Source organism: Pithys albifrons, chromosome 6, assembly GCF_047495875.1.
Source record: "Pithys albifrons albifrons isolate INPA30051 chromosome 6, PitAlb_v1, whole genome shotgun sequence".
Taxonomy (NCBI): Eukaryota; Metazoa; Chordata; class Aves; order Passeriformes; family Thamnophilidae; genus Pithys; species Pithys albifrons.
This window is the reverse complement of record NC_092463.1, coordinates 27,786,986-27,804,990: the sequence shown is the minus strand read 5'-3', so window position 1 is coordinate 27,804,990 and position 18,005 is coordinate 27,786,986. Positions and strand designations below refer to the sequence as shown.

The window sequence follows — 18,005 nt, the reverse complement described above, 5'->3', positions numbered from 1 at the left end:
AAGAAAACTGTAATTCCCAAGGGGATTATCTACAATGAGAGAAATTTAGTATTTGTTATTTTTCCCATAGAAAGATTTGTTTGTTCAAACATAGTTAATTTGAAAAACCTATCCAGTCTTGAACTTCTCGTATGGATTTGTAGGGTGAAGAATTTCTTTAGAAGTACAATACCTCTCAGACATTATCATTGACTCCTTGTCTTGTGAATATTTTTGTTGCTAAATTTGGTCTTGTAACAGCAGTCTCTTTTCTTTTTATCTTTGCAGCTATTTTTGAAAGAGGTATGGTTTAGACTTTCTCATGTTAGCCATGGATGTAGCATTTTCTCCCATGAGAACACAAGAACTGGATCCAATGCCATCTGATGCATCTCCCATGCTTATAAACATGACTCCTACAGTGGAACAAGATGGGGAAGAGGATGTCATGAAGGAGCTTGATTCTGGCCAGCAGTATGAAAAGCCTCCTCCTCTACACACTGGGGCTGATTGGAAGATTGTTCTCCACTTGCCAGAAATTGAAACCTGGCTTCGAATGACTTCTGAAAGAGTCAGGGATCTGACCTACTCTGTCCAGCAGGACTCGGATAGCAAGCATGTGGATGTGCATCTAGTACAGCTGAAGGTACGATGAATTTTATATTGTAGACTTGTCTGCAAAGGTGGTTCATTCAACTCTGCTAGTAGTAAATTCGACAAAGGAGCTTTTCATAACTACTGAAGCATGTCTGACAGCCTGTGTTAAAAAGTTAATTCATCCTTTTCAGGGAAATTATAAAAACCATTTAATTGTCAGATTTTTTTCAACATTATTTCCTCATCACTTAATTCAGCACGCATATCCATACTCATGAAGAGGTACACACTCCAAGAGCAGACAATACCACATTAGCAGTAGCCTGATTGGACATCTCACAAGTGGCCAGAAATACATCGATTTTAATGGGCTTCTGTATCTAAAACTCCCAAACACAATTCCAATAAAATTCCAATAAACAAGGCTGCTTATTTGAAAATGACACAAGTTTTGGATGTATTAGAGGGCACAGGTGGTTTGATTTCTGGCCTTTCAGTCATGTGAAGATTATATTGAAGATTGAACTCAGGAGGAACGGCATACAAAATTGTAAATTCTTAGGATTTTTTTTCCAGACCTGAGTCTTGGTAAGAATTATGAAATGGTAAGATTTGAACAGTTACAATCAGTAAATCAACATTTTTTCCTTTCATTTTCCAGTAAGACAATGCATGACCAAGACTGGAATTTGTCCCCCTAAAGTATGTGTGACAACTGAGTACAAGTATCTTTGTACAACTATCTCTATGGTGGCCCCAGATTTAATTTATTATGGCTAAATCTTTAAAGTTTTTAAGGAAATTCAAGGCAAAGTTCAAACAGTATCAGGGACTGTAAGTGCATGTTCCTTTGCATGGCTTGCTTTGCTGCAGCAGATGAAGTGTGCTTTTGAAGGCAGCATACTGTCTCCAAAAATAGCACCAATGTTATCTCTCCGGGCTGAGCTGTCTTCAGAGCTGCATTCTGAGGCCTCTTCATGTGAACATAGTCTTCCTTCCTACTCAGCGCAGTGGTATTTTATTGGAGTTTATTTTAAGACTGGAGCTGTGAGCTGTCTTAAAATACAACTCTGTATACTAGCACTAACCAGAGTGATTGCGCCATAATCACTCCTAACCAGAGAGCTAATCTGGATTTTTCTATGGCCCCACCATTTTCCTAAAAAATTTGGCATAGTTATTGCCAGCCTTTGATGCAAAAAGGCCTAAAGCCACAAAGTGCAGTAGGTTTTTAGCAGATGCACTGAAAAGGTATTTCTACAGACAGACATGAGGAATCTTGCTGGACTTGGTGCTGGTTCTGATCTGTAATTGCTTTTGGCTGTATTAGCACAGCACTGAGCTGACACTGATGATCCCTGGAGCTCGTGGGTGGTGTTTGCACAGCTTTGGGCTGTCTCAGAGCACAAGCAGAACTGATTTGTGCCTGCTTATGAAATGAGAATATTCTGTATATATAACTCATCCTCCTATGTCCACTAAAAGGTTTTATTTCCAAATTGAGGCCAGTGTTTGTTCTTCTTTTTAGAGTTTATTTGTCAAGTTGCAAGGTTGAATGGTAGTTCATAAAGTACTTTCCTAACGATTTTATCTATGCAAGCAAATGCTGTAGCAGTTGAGATTGTTTGGGACTAGGAAGAAATCTGGTTAATGCAATTGTAAAAAAGGATGAAAGGATCTAAATTATCTTCAATTCCCTGGCCTGTCACCTGTGGGGATTCTGTCATTGAGGCTAGACACTCAGGAAAGTGTTCTTTTCCTGTGTGCTTACACATGCATGATAATGACTTGTATTTGAAGATATTTTAAAAATATTTCATACATTTCATTTTTGTTTCCCGCACAAAGTACCATAAAAAGAAAAAGCTTTCAAAAAGATCTGAAATAGGACTAAAAAAAACAGCAAGATTTTTTGGTACTTTGCTACTAATGTGTAGCAAACACATTGGTAATACAGAACTTCTGTAATCTGCTTACCTGTAAATCTGCATACAGGCAAAAAGAAATAGGACTGTAAAAAACAAGAGTTGTGGAATTACTTTATGCAGACTTTAGATATATTTTTAACTGGTTTTGCATTATATGACTTAATGAAAATCAACTAAGGTAAAAAAACCCAAACCAAACAAAAGCCCTACCACAACATCGTATATAGATAGAATTTTTATTTCTTCTGTGCTCTGATAATTTTTCTGGCTGGTCTACTTCCAAATGGTCTGTGTCCTTCTGGAACTGTTGTGCCCAGTCCTGACACTGGGCTCAATGTGAAGTGTCACCATTGCTGAGTAGACTGGAAAAAGTTTTTCTCATGTCTTTCAAACAATGCATACCAATTTAGTATTTTCTTTTTTCCACAAGAGCAGGAGATGGTTGATTCATGTTCAGCTTGGAATTCACTGTAATTCCCAAACTCTTTTCCTGCAATATGGGTTTTTTTCACCTCTCTATTATTCATTTTATCTGTGATATTTTACATGTAGGATCTCACATTTGTCCATTATTACACTTTTTCTTTCTTTTATCCCATTTCTCAAGTGTCTCCTCCAAGTATTCACATTGGTTTCATGTGCAAATTTAAGGAGCCTTCTCTTTATTCCTTTGTCAATCAAAATTAGAAAAATTAATGATACAGACTCAGGATGAAAATTTATCATAGTAGTTGCTGAATATAATTTTCAAAATGCAAACATAGCATTAAGGCAAACAATTTTTTTATTTTCTCATAGTTTGTTTTCCTCAGGCAGGAGAGATCTGATTCCATTTTCACACAGCTTTCTATTTGTTTTGGATGTTTAAACTTGATTTCCTTCCTCTGGCTGTCAGTTGGCTTGAGGATCCAGGTCATAGCAGACTTTTTATATTACTCTTTGGAAAAATTGCCTAGCACACAGATCATCTCTTTCTCTTGTGAAAATTTGCCTTGTGTCCTTGTTACAGATCTGTCTGTGCTTCTGCTCTTTCTGTAATCAAGAGCATTGTTTCTTTTTTGTGGCTTATTCCCTGGGGATTTTGGTGTTTGCTACCAGTCTCTTTTCATGCTACATGACTTAGGTCATTAGTAAAGACCACTGATCCTTTGAAAATACTTGTTTCTCTCACTTTTGCAATGCCCTTTCTCAGAACTGGCTGCACAGCACGAGTGGGAGACTTGTATTGTCCCTGGAGAAATTTCCTGGAAAGCTCAGCCTCACATGAGTGCTTCAGGAGGATAATCACATGAATCATAACTTTCCGAATTCCAGAATGCCCTATATTAGTCATTTCTCTGGCATCACTCTTAACTCACGCTGTGCTAAGATACTTTTTCATCTCTCTAACACATTCTGTGTAGCTGTTACCAATTGTAAATAGTGTAAAAGAGATTAAAAAATTATGGTTTTGCTACCAGCAAAGGTGGAAGTGCTCTATTTGTCCTTATATGATCTTAACCTGATGAGATGCTTTCATAAAGCATAATAAAATACGCTTGCTTTTACAGCAAAATCTTTCTTGGAGTCCTTCTGAGGTATAACTTGGATTCGACTCCTGTTGTTTTGCTTTATGTCCCTTAACTCTCTCACGGAAGGGCCTAGTGTTTCAATTAATTGTTTACTGCTTTCTATCTTTTTGAAAAAATGTCATTTTGGATGATCTAGTATAATCTTTGTATCTGAGATGTCTGTTAATTTCTAACTTACTTTGGAGTAAAGCATTTCGCCATTGTTTTGTGAGTTAAATATCTGAACCACTTATTATATATTGATATAGAAACAAACACATTTTATGCTATGACAATGTCTTCAGATCTTTGCAGACCACTGGTGTTTTCTCTCTTTCCAAGTAGAGAAGCTTCAGTCATCTTTTTCCAGTATATCTGGGTCAGCCTCAAACATTTCTTGACTGGATCTTTCATCTTTCCTTCTGACTCCTACCACAGGATTTTGATGAACTTTGAATATAGATCAAGTATCATGCAACCATTATCCTTTCACTATCTCTGTTTCCACATTTTTGGGGGACAAAGAAGTTTTAGTTGCTTTTTTCCTTGAATTTAAATCCCAGATAAGAGAAGAGGGAGAGAAATAATCAAACCAAGTTATTGAAGGGTGTCAGTTTCTAATATATCTGCAGTAAGATACAAGTTATCCCTTTTCTCATTCTGTTATGAGCATTTTGAAAAAAATGTAGAACCAGGGTACAGTAGATATCTTTCTCATCCCTTCCTCTTGAATTCAGTAGCCCTTTATTGAATAAATACTTCATCTGCCACATGTCTTTTTGTACCATTAGAAGCAGGTCTATTCTTTCTTCTCACAAATTTCTCTGACAAGTAGTATGAGTGTCTAAGAAGCAGAAATTTGACTGTAAACTCTAACCTGTAGCTCAAAGGAGACAAAGACATATTTATTCTATTCATGTCTGAGAATCATCAAGGTGTGGGACATAAATTTGTACAACTTTTGTTATATGTTGTGAGTCTCAGGTGGAGCAAATAGTTTGAGAGCCAGTAATATGGTAATTATTTTTTTGGCACTATTAACAATCCTATACTAAGAAATTAATTTGCACAGAAATAAAATTAGTTTAAAAATGACTGATAGGTAATTCAGATAACAAAAATTAATATTTAAGGCCTACCTGTACAAAATAATATTTTAACTCTGAAGTATGATTTTCAGACTTTGAGAACTATTTTAGATTTTCTGTAGCTAGGAGGAGAGACCGTGCACAGCAAATACTGATGTGATGCAGTGAAACAGGTGGGTTTGTTAGCTTTTCTAATTAATTGAACAGTTTAGTGTGCCTACATTTTTTAAATTTTTCAATTTTCCTCTGTGACCTGAGCATATTTCTTGATTTGGAAAAAAGTCAGAATGGAAAACATGGAATACCAGAAGTAAATCCATGTTTCTGAAGTTCTATCTGGTCAAACATTGTTTAGAAACCTTCCAGCTTGTATGGCAATTCTACAGCCTTGATCAGATTGAATTTTTATGGACAGAGAGGTGACTTGTTTACTACATTTTAATATGCTTTACTACAGTACAGCCATGATTGTAAAAGTCATCTGGGTTTTGTAAATGTTAGGTTAAATTCTCTTCTGCCAAACAGAAGCAAAGCCACTTTTCCCACATCATTTAAAAGTTGTCCTAATCCCTTGCTCTATGTTCTCAAACATAAACAGAGGCTAATGCTCCCTTCTATATAGAGTGCAGTCCTGGAGGCACTGGATCTGCTCTTCACTTCCCTACCAGGTCAGTGTCTTACAGCATGAAAGTGATGGTCAAGTAAATGTTAACTTTGTAGTTAGTAGTTAGGTTTAGAAATTCAGTGCTAAGTTACTTGTCAGGACTTAGGGCAGTCTGAGCTCAGAAAATCAGCTGAATATTTTCACTGAAATGAGTAACAGAGGTGTACCTGTGATATTTCAATATCTACAGGCTAAATGGAACTTAGCAAGGTGATGCAGGACTGTGCTGTTGCCTGCCTTCTGTCCTAATTCTTATTCTGCTCTGGTCATTGAAGTCTGTTAAGAACACATTCCTGAAGGCCCAACTTTAAGCTCCTAATGGAAAAAACTACTGTCCTATTTGCTTATAACATTTCTCAATAAACATATTAATTCATTGGTTTACTGCTAGTTATATATAATTGTTAGTTCTGAAACTATTTTTAGTATTACAAATATTTTATACTAAATGTATTTGTTGAGCCTTTGTAGACTCTTATATGTTTTTAACTTCAAGTACCTGAGTATTTCCAGGGACTATTTTGGTTTATTAAAATTTAGATAATCTGTTTTCAACAGAAACCTTAGAAAAAACATTAAACCCCAACATTTTTAATCTGTTTTTCAATTATGATCTAGTGTAATTGTAGGTAATACTGCAACTTCAAAGTTAAATTTTATGCCTTTAAAATTTTGCTAATCTGTGCTGATAATTAAAAAAAAATAAAAAGAAAATAATGGCAAGGTGACACAGTGATCCTTAAAAATTAGTTGGATTTAAACTCTGCCATTCAGACTAATAGAAAAATATTCTGCCTCTCATGCTGGATATTGTTCAGCCTGTGCAGATGCAATGAAATTAAATTGATTTTCTTTCTTCTGTTAGAATTAGGTAAACAAGTCTGTTTATATAGGCCGTATTTATGCAAACTGCCCTCTAATTGTCTGCTTGGGTGCCAGAGGAGACATAGTACAGACAGAGGAAGAGCATATGTATTTTATTGGAGATTCAGTTGCCTTCTAAAGAAAGCTGATCATTATTTGAGAGATCAACTTAAGTCAGAAGGCTGCTGATTAGAATAGAATAAGAGGATGAAAGAATTTGGAGCTAATGAAAAACAGAAAAAATTGAGAAACAATAAGAAAATCCCATCTGTTTCTGAGTAGAGAAGTGAGAATTGTTTGGTTAGTCTGCTGTTATCTCTGTATCAAGGGAATGAAAGCAGCCAGAAGCTGGAGAAGACTTAACAGGTAACCCCAGTGATAATGGAGGATCTGGCTTGCATAATTTATCAGGATAAATGAATAAATAATAAATGTTGCAGACAGCGTACTGGACCCTTTTAAGCTTCTTTCTAGAAGAGCCAGGAAAGGATACTAATCAAAATTACTGAAATTACTGCTCTTGTGATAAAGGGACTTGAGTATTTCTTAGAGTGGTAGAAGACACCAACACTGGATAATATTCCTTCTGGGCTTGGGAGAAACAAATTAAACAAAAAATGGCAAAGAAGAAAAAAAAGTAGAAAAGAAAAGAGAAAAGGCACGTGTTATCTGATAAACTCATTTGGGGCCTTTGGAAAGGAATTTTGAACAATGTATGGAGTATCTAAACCCTCCCCTTAATTCAAGGGTCAATCTGAACAGCTTTTTAAATCAGCTTGAATTTCTTCAAAGCAATGCAGTAAGGACACACTGAGCAAAAATTCTGCAACCCGTGACATTTCCTCCAAGGGAGTGCTCTCCTTCCAAAGGGAGAGGTGCATTCATTAGTTCTGAGTAATGTATTTGGACATAGAAGGGCAGTGTAATTCCATGGGCCTGTGCATATAAGAATAGAGGAGCATCTGCAATGCTATGGAGGTCTTAAGGTTGTCCTAAAATAGGCATTTGGATTGTTAAGCAGTCAGGAGTCTCAGGAGAAGAAAGGTGAACATTCGCCTGTGAAAAGTGAATTGGAGCTTCAAGATGAGAAAAAAAATGGGTCTTTTATAATTCACAGTTTATTTTAGTTCTAAAAATAAAACCACAGCAAAATCTCATTCTCATATGAATATCTACACTTTTGAAATATGTACTTATTCCAGAATTTCTGCTTTAGACCTCAGCAATCCATGAATACATGCACTTTGGCAAAATAAAATCATTATTTCATTCTCTTCTCACTCCATATTGCTCCTACATTAAAATATGTTAATACAAGCTTTTGAAAATGAGCTAATGTACTCTACTAGTGGTCTCTGGAGAAATATTCAAGTAACTATCAGATTCCAGCACAGATGTTACCTATTACAGTCTCGTCTATTCTATATCCTAATCTGACTCAAACACAAATGTTTACTGGATATAATGATGTCATGATATAAATACTTTTCATTATGATGAAAAAAAATGTTGTACGTTAAGTCATTAACATGCATCAATTAACCAAAATGTTTGCTGAGAGAAGGTATTTTGTTGTTTAGTATATGTGATGATAATAACACATACTGATGTCCAGATTTTCTGGAAAACCCTATATTAATACTTTTTCAATGGTAGAAGTAAGATTTAGAATTGTCCACTTTTAAAATTAGAGGATGTTGACATTATCTCATTATTTTAAATTGAAAGTGGGGATGCCAATCAATGTGAATTTTTATAATGGCAACTGTGACTTCATTGAAAGAATTTTTATATATATATCTGTGTAAATAAATATGTGTGTGTAAACAGATAAATACACACAAAAGCAGTATCACATAAATCCTTCTGGTGACAATTTTCCTTGAGGATTTGTTTGAGTCAATGTGTTTAGAAGGTACGGTATTATTATACTTTATAACAGTCATCTAGTTCTGATCTGCACTGTGAACTATTATGTTTATAGATGTTTTCTTGCTTTGCCTATTTCAGTAGTCTTTGTATACATATTTCTTATTAGTCATTGTACTGGCTAGGTTTGTTATTTTTTCAATTTATATTTACTTGTCACTTAAGATAGATATCCAAACCCTCTAATATGCCTATGGGAGCGCTCACAGAGCAAGCACAAAATGTAAGGAATTTTTTGATTTGTTACATTATATTTAAAATTCCTTGATGGCCTTTTATTATTGGAAAGTTGATAGAAGAAATTTCAGGTTATAGGATGGTTGCTGTCTGAATGCCAAAAATGCAACAAGAATATTTAAATAACATAACAAACTTGGATTTTAGTAAGAACAGGTTACATAAAATTGTGATTTTAAACATCCTTGTATATTTGCCTCTTGAATTATGTGAAATAATCCTCGGAATTAAATCCGTGAAATCCTTTCTTTATAGTTAACCATTAAAAAGCCTGCTGTGATTGATGTGATTCCTTCATACCTCAGCAAAGCAAAAGAGTGCTGTGCATTTTCCTGTGGAGAAGGCAACCGAGTGTAGAGAAGTCAGCTGGGTAGATGAGTTTATACTTTTAATTAGTTTGTTGCTGCTCTGTGCTCACTACCCAGCCCATGACTGAGGTATGTGAGATGCCTTGTGGAGGACTCGGATGAAGTTCATGTGGCCTTGCCTGACCTTGATCTGTTGTCTTAGGGCAGTCTGGAAACTGTAATCAACCCAGACCTTTTCTTCAGAAGTGCTCTGAAGTTTGACCTCATTGTTTGAATCTTAACAAATGTAGCTGGGTGGCAAGTCTGGACAGGAGCCTGAATTCAGGCGAGTATCTGACTGACATTGTAGGTGTAGAGATATCATCTTCTTCAGAAAAGGTTATAAATACACATGAGATTCTTTTTTCCATGGATTGTCTAACGCTTTTTTGAGTCATGTGGAAGGAGGTGTTAGAGGCGTTAGGAGAATTAAACACATATATCCAAAAAGTTTGACTTGAAGAGTTTAACGTGTTCCATGTCTGTAGCAGAATTGTGCAGATTTAGAGACAGATGAACAAATTTTATCTTTGAACAGGAGCTGAACCATTTACAGTGGACTGTGCAAAAACAGGGAGGAAAAGAACTAATACCTGCCAGTTCCATCTGTTAAATCTTTATAAATGCTCTCTACTGTTTCTCCCTGTTAAAAATTCTGTGGACAAAGACAGAAGTTTTTGCATAGTCAGTGATGATTCTATGCCTGGCATTTCAAAAGATGGAGCACATGTCATTTAAAAGGCAAAAAGCAGCACTAGATTACACTACTACTACAGCACTCCAGAATTCTGACAGACCATCTATAAGTTTCCACAAAATATAAAAAACAGTGAATGTAGTAGTACATTGCAATTTCCCTTTTCCATTGAGCAATGTACTTACTTTCACAATCTGTATTAGCTGAGGAAATGCTTCTCATAAATGTCTGAACTATACTGCTATTATTCTCAGTGCGCCCTGGAGCCATACCTGCCCTTAGCTGCGGTTCCATCCTTCAAAAGGGACTTGAAGCAAGTTTCAATATACAATCTTATCTTTTGGTGTGGCCATTCATCTCTTTGTGTTGAGATGAATACATTTGCTTTTGATCACAAACAATGCAGATGTTCCACAGGCAAGAACGCAAGTAACGTTGCTGCAGAATAGGTTCTGTAGATTTAATCATAGTTTGTCTTCTAATGTATAGGGAATAGATGCTTTTAAATGTGTACTTCCAGAGTGACTGTGATCTGGCATTATGAAATATGTAATTTTTAATAACAGACATATATAGGCATATATGGGCATAAATATATTTGTATATATGATGTTTGTAGTACCATAAAAGTAATCCAGTGGCACTATTACATCAGCATGTCCATATATACTTATTCCTCATGCACCTCTGTTATATTCTCAAAGGTTCCTCTGAACGGTTCTCTAAAACAGAGCAACTACACTACAATTCAATGTAGTGCACTATTACTGTGTGTGTTATGATCTCCATGTTTGCAGTTCACCTCATGCTTCATAGTTACTGAAGGGCTACTCAGTGTTTATGTGTCTAATTAGTACAGTGACAGAAAAAAAATTGTGACGTGACAGAGTATGGTTGATTATAGTCAAAGAGCCGTGTTATATTTTCAATGATGCAAAGTATCTGTATTCTTGGATACAGTAAAATATCCAAATGACCACACAGAATCAAGAAATAGAATTGAATGGTTAAGCTGTGGGATGAGCAAAGGGGTTTATACACCACACAATCAGCTTGTGTGAAAGGTATGGCTGACATCTGTGTCTACATCCCAGCATTGTGCAGCTGCAAGTGCACAAAATCTTCAACTGGAAGTCTGCAAAATCATTAGACAACTATGCTCTGAAATCATAGAGCTGAGTTACTAAACTGAATATTCTTGCTCTTTTGCAGTTATTTTGGGGCTAAGAAGGAAGCCATGTTAGAAACCTTTAAATTAAATCCAGGATTTTGAGGAAATTAATTAATTTCACAATCCGGACAGTTAAGAATCTTATCAGGTGTTGTGAGGCTCATGGTAAAATAAAGGTAAGATGGATATTTCCAAGATAAACACAGTAGGATTTACACAGACATGGTGCCACTTAAGCTATGTGCTAGGGTAATTTTGGACTTCTTTCACATAGTATTTATAGGGGCTTCCTGAAAGTTTGGATGCCTGGTTGAACTGTGGAGGCAAGACAGTTTGCTACACACTTGTTTTTCTCTCATCAGGTACAGGATCCCTTCTATACCTGTTTTTCATGTGGGACTAGGATCTTCACTTGAAATAGATAATTTTGATACACTGGGTTAAAATAGCAAATTTTACACAGTGCAAAACCTGTGAATGTGTGCCTCATGGATTCTCACAAATATAACCTTCTCTTCAAGGAATACTTTAATTGTCCAAATTGTTTAGGAATCTAGACCAGCAGTTCAATATGAAGGATTAAGGCAGAGGTAAATAGAAATATACACAGGAAGAAAGTCACTCTTTTCTCCAAAGCAACTTTGCACCTCTGGTTATAAATAGCATTGTTTACTTTCAGAAACCCCCACAAAATATTGACAATGCTGTATTTCTTTCAGGTGGTGTAAGGAATGCTGAAAACATGCTTTTTACAATATTACAATTTAAATTGTATGCTTTTGATTTTCAGCTGAGATCTGCAAGAATAACTTCCCTGTCTCAAATATATTCAAGATTCTTTTTTGATCCTAGTTATGATTTATCATTTCTCTCAATGGCTACTCCTCTTTTATCTTATGGGGTTTTTTGGTGGTTTTTTTGTGTTTTTGTTTGGGTTTTTTTTTTTTTTTAAGAGCTAATGAAAAACCAAATCATCAAATTAAGCATTTTAGTGACAAAGATTTCATGGTGGTCTCCACTGCAATTTAAACTATCATGCTTAGTTTTGTAGTTACATTATTTGGAAATGATTTAGATGGATTTTCTTTGCTACTGTGTTATATAGGAGACAGCAAATAAGAAGGACAGAGCAATACCTGTAAGTTATTACAGAGTTGCTTGAAAAATTACCAAGGAAAAACCCATGTGATATAGGTATCTTACAAACTGCTGTAAAAGACTTTTTCTGTTACTCAAAATAATACATGTGTCAGTGCAGACTGGCTTGGGAGTTTTAGTTGTTAGGTTGCAAATCAGTTTCCAGCTTTGACTGCTACCTTAATTTTCTATCTTCTCTCCTCTGTTGTATTTTCCTTTCAGCTATTTTCAAGTTCTCTCTCACAATTTTTGTCCTTCAAAACTCCCACCTGATTCCTGTCCTTGTTCATTTCCTCCTTCTTTTCTTCTCGCTGAAGCACATTGCCGAGTCATCTGCCGCCCTACTGAATTGCTGCTTCAAAAAGCTGTGCTTTCTTTCTTTCTTGACCTGGCCCCATGCCATGTTCTGTGCTGAGAGCAGGAGACTGCCAGAGCACAGGTTTAAGAATACTGACTGATTAAAAATGAAGGACTGAAGTAGAAAACAGTGCTGCTCTCTGCTCATGGCCCTTCCTTCATTCTACTGCATTTTTGATGTTTTTCTTTTGAAGTCTGGTTTTGTGTAATTTCTAGGACAGTAGAAGAGTAAAGAGAAGATTCAGTTGAAAGTCTTTAATAAGTTTTCTGTTATGCTCAAAACAATGCATAGGTATTAAGGTGTTGGACTTGCTTCTGCTTCAAAGAGTTTTGAGGATGGTCATGGTATGTTCCTGCAGCAAACTATCTGGTCAGGAGTTGGCTCTGTGTTGGCACACGGTCCTGTGTTACTAGAATCTGATCTTGCTGATTTTATTGGGGGTTTTATTCTTAGTTTTGCTTGTTCCCTTATTAAAGATGAAGATTCAGTTGCTGTAATTGAATGGATATTAGTTTTGTTGCTTGATGTTTTGAATAATTTGTCCTTGAATAAGAAATACAGCTGATAGCATTTAGAGAAGGAGGTGATTTAATTTTGGTAGTGAAATATTGCAACTGAGAAGGAACTATAAATGAGACATCTACAAGAATTTCCAAGAATCCCCCATTAAAATGCGAATATTTAATGCTTTGAGTCTCCTTTGAAGGCCTCACTTCCTCCAGCTGTTCCAGGCAAACAGATTTTTCTCTCTGGCAGAACTGGTTGTAACTGGGAAATGACCCAGTGCATGGAAGTGCACTTACCAGGGTAAAATGAACAAAACCCCCCAACCAACCAAAATAAAAAACCCACAAACACCTACCACCTCCTTCTCCCCCCCCCCCCGCCCCGGCAACAAATCTGTCCTTAACCAAAAAAAACTCCAAAAAACCACAAATCCAAAGTCAAAATCTCTGCATTTATTAATATAAAGAAAGCCAGTGAATTAATGTACATTTAGGATATAGTTTTGCAAATGTGCACAAAGGCAACTTCATGCTCCTGGGAAGCCCTTGTACAGTGTGGAACTACTGAAAAGCAGAGCTTCATGACACATTTAAGCTACTTTTTAACGTGTAAAAAGCATACATCTTGTTTTACTTTGTTTAGTTATTTTTATATTTATTGCATTGTATTTCTATTAGAGAAATTGCTTTCAAAAAGTACAAGTTTTGTATCATAGTATTGTAGGAAAACAATTTACCTTCTTGGTTCATTATATAAGACGATAAAGGATGTAAGTGATAAGCTTCAAAAATTTGGTTTTGTGTGTAGATATTGCATTTCTTATGTATATAATTTTGTTTTGGTATTTCTATTCTTACAGCATTTGTGAGAACCACACAAAATATAGTGTCCTAGAAAGCTAGAATTTATGTTAAAACAAAGGGAAAAAACCCCAACAAAACAACGTGAAGACTCAGAGGCTCTTGGACAATAGTCTTTAGTAACAAGTTTTGGCAACTTCAATATTAAATAGAGCAATGAGACGTTTCAGACTCAGCGCACCTCAGAGCCTGCAGGTTGGGTTGTGGCTGTGCTGCAGCACCACCTAGTGTTCCAGCAGCTGCAGGAGCTGCCCAGATCCTGCCCTTGCGGCCGCCCGAGGTGGAAATATATAGTCTGTCATCACACACAGAACTATGGAGCATCAATAGTAATTTGCAAGGTTTTTTAAATATTTATCTATATTAAAAAGTTGTTACTAATGTGCCAAATTTAGCGTAATATGATTTACAAAATAAAATGCTTGATCTTGTAATGGTAAAGCCCTTAGATAAATGTGTATGCATTTATGTACATGCTAATATTAATAAATATTTATACTCTTGCTCCGTTGAAACACTCATTTTTACAGTGCTATGTAAGAGAAAAATACCAGTTTGCTAACAGGAGACAGTATTTAACTTAAGGGTGTCCTTGAAGATGGAGATACCTATAACCCCACACGTTTATGCTTGGATACGAAATTAAAGCTTCTTCAGCTTTGCATGGGTCGCCGGATAAATTTATGTTTTAGTTGGGTTTGCATACTGTTCCAGAGTTGCACGATGCCAGTTAGCACGAGCGCACCCACTCCATACTTGACATACTGCAGACCATGCAGACACAATGTGGCTTGTACTGATGTCTGAAATAAACTGGTAGCAAAATCAGTGGTAAGAGCAAGTTATTGCAGTTCAACCAATCCATGAGACCACTGCTGTTATGATCCCCCCACCCTCTCAGGCAGTTCCTGACTGTCTTTGAAACAGTGTAGTTCTTTTACTGTTTTGCTTACACTGCACAATTTATTTAAATCAAAATGAGCTGCTCTGTTTTGCAGTAAGTGGTATTACAAAACAAGTCTTCTGGAAGAGGTGCAGACATCAATGTAACAACATGCTGAAAATGCAATATAGCCAGCATGCTAAAATTTTAGCATGAGAAATGTCCTTATGCATTAAGTAGACTAATGGATTTTGTTTAACTTCCTTTCATAAGATTATGACCATCTAAATATGTTTCTAAATAGGAACATGATAAACTCTTTTCATCCAAATGTACTCATCTTATCCTTCACTGGAGAAAAAACAACAAAAAACCAAAACAAAACAAAGTGGAAAAGATGTAAGATAGGCTGGCTTTGAAGTGGCTGATTATGAGAGCTGGCAAGTATCTTCAAAAGTATCTGTGCTCTGTCTTAAAAATCTCTGTGTGTGCTCTCCCTTCTTCCCTTCTATGAAGTTGTGTAAGAATTATTCACACATGGCACATACAGCTGCACACATCAAATGCTACGAAGCAATGTGAAATATGCAACAAAATACTGTACTGATTTTGTGTGTGGGATGAATAAGGGGCTTGCAGTCCATTGAAGCAGTGAGAAGACCAAGATTTTTATAAGCTCTTTTTTCTTACTCTTGCTTTGGAACAATATGTGCCTTCAATTAACTATGGAATAAAACTGTTAAGTCTTTTGCACAGCTTCATATCACTGCAACTCAGATGGACTGAAAGAACAGCTGAATAACTATATATGGAAAACTTATAGGTCATGAATACTGGATGTAACAGCTGTTTCCATTTTTTAAAAAATTGAATTACGTAATCCCATTGCCTAGAAATGTCTAGAATGTGACAATTATTCACTTGGAATGGGAGAAGAAAAACTGGTTTTAGCCAGTCTTTCATTTCCTATGAAAGACCATGTTTAGAGTTTTTCGTTATTAAATCCATCAGAACCAAAGCTAAAACTGTCATTTGTCTAGCTATTGATTCCTATGAAATTTCAGAAATGCAATTTAGAAAGTTTTCCTCTGCAGTAACTTTACTCAGCTTTCAGTTTTTCAGGAGATTGATGAAATGTTATAACAGAGAAGTCTGACTCCACTTAGAGTCTTTGAATTACAATATACATCTCTAAATATGTCAACTCATACTTTGCAATGAGGATTTTTTAAAGAGAATACTAAGCTTGAACCATGTGAGTGAAATCTGCAGCTTCATCTGTTTCCAGTGCAGTTGTTCGCTAGAATAACTAGGGAGCCAACATGTGTGCACTCCCAGCAGCTCCATTTAATTCCTTATTTTCTGAAAGAAAGAATTTGAAAATGTAGGAAGGAACAGATGAAAGCTTCAGTCTCTGCTGTGTGCAAATGGAAGATAGGTTGTGACAAAAAGGTACGTAATAGGCAGTGAAAAAATGATTCTCAATGATACTCAGTGTAATGACGGTAATGAAAATGCTGAAGGCAGTATTTACTGATGTTTCCTTTATCAAAAGGAGAGGTTAATGTCTCCTACTTCTCCTTCACTCACATAGGTGCATTTCTTCACGTAGTTTTTATGAATATACTAAATAAATGCAAATACAGGCAGCTGGACCAGGACTTGGGACAGATTTGTTCTTAAACTTTATGTTTTAGAGATATACAGACTAAAAAAACCCCTGATGTGTTAAAATTCATCTCCTTTTCTTTCAATCTATTTGCTGTTTGTAACTGAAATGTTTTCCTTTTTTGTTTATGATTTCTTCATGTGGTGCTTAGGAAAAAAAATAGATGAAACAGTACAACTATAAGTGAATCAAGTCTTCATTAGGTTTGAACATTCCCACTTCTGCATTTAGTCTTGATTCTATAACCTGCAAGAGAATGAAACCATCCTATTCTGGTATTTTCAAATCCACAAATTGAATTTTATCTTAGAAAATTTCAGAAAAACAAAATATCATGCATCCAACACTTGTCCTAATACCCACCTTGAATTATTGTGTGTAAGTCCTTGATGTACTTCATGCACAGCTACACTTTTGTGAATTAGAAAATACCAACTAGAAAAGGGATTTGAATTTTGATCCCTGGCTTCACACTTGAGAATCACAGAAACATAAAGGGTTGTAAAACACTTTTTTTTTGGAAAAAAATCATGCATGTTTGAATCACTTCTGCAAACTGGTTATCAAGGAGACAAATCCTATTCTGATTTTGAGAAGATTTTCTGGTCAAAATTTCTTTGAAAAATTTTCATTTAAATTAATCATTTTTTTTCCTGTGAACATTTCTTTAACTGGAAAACTTGAAACTAGCTTAACTCATCCAGGTCTGTTTGCCATACTCATAAATGATCAGGTTGGTTGCAAATAAGAACTGAATTTCTAGTCAGTAATATAAAAAATGTTAAGTTCATTGTAAAAATTATGTAAGTTGTTTGGTTGGTAAAGATTAGCTCCAGGGTAAAAGTATAGGAATTAAACCTCAAATGAAAGTATGTAATGAAAAAAGTTACAGCGGTGTTACAAGTGTGAACTTAGAAGCCTTTCATATTTTATTTCTGTCATCTTTTCCCTAAAATAACCTGCCAACCCCTCATTATTAACAAATAAATAATAACCTCCTGCACTAATTCAATGTAGAGTGTATAAGTGAGCATGTGAGTGGTGAAATGGATCATGGGTATTACTTCACTGAAAGTTTGCATTTTCCTTAACCCTTCCCCCCCACCCCCCATTTATTTACTCTCCCTTAAACAAATATCTCTCATTCATTTATTAGTGTTTCTGATAGTGGTGGTCTCAGAAAAGCTTCTCTTGGGGGTGTGTGCACACACATGAGCTGGCTGACCACTCTAACTCTAACCTGGGGGAGCCAGAGGAGGTCTTTGTCATGGTTCTATATGTGAGGTTGGATCTGCCGCTATTGGAAGTATGAGAATGGATGGGAACAAGAAAGCTGAGCCATGAATAAAAAAGAAACAAGAAGGGGGCAGGGAGCAGGGAGAGGAATGAGAATGAACAGCAAATGAGGGTGTGGAGGTATGACTGAGCCTTTTGACGTGACCTAGAAATAGTTAGACAGCCAGAGAATTCCAAAGGAATCCAGGGCAAACCAGGGTTACCAAAGGCCTGTACAGAAGAGGGAGCCCTTTTCAAGATAACC

The 18,005-nt window shown here is 36.0% G+C and overlaps 1 protein-coding gene across 3 annotated transcripts in view; it reads left to right on the top strand.

Annotated features, from left to right (window-relative positions):
• Positions 1-18,005, top strand: part of AKAP6 (A-kinase anchoring protein 6) — a 301,632-nt gene that overhangs the window by 87,826 nt on the left and 195,801 nt on the right. For all 3 annotated transcript variants that reach the window (XM_071557960.1, XM_071557958.1, XM_071557959.1), the window contains exon 3: positions 268-625. In XM_071557960.1, coding sequence (XP_071414061.1) covers positions 302-625 — 324 coding nt within the window. In that variant the 5' untranslated portion in view covers positions 268-301. The remainder of the gene's footprint in view (positions 1-267; positions 626-18,005) is intronic.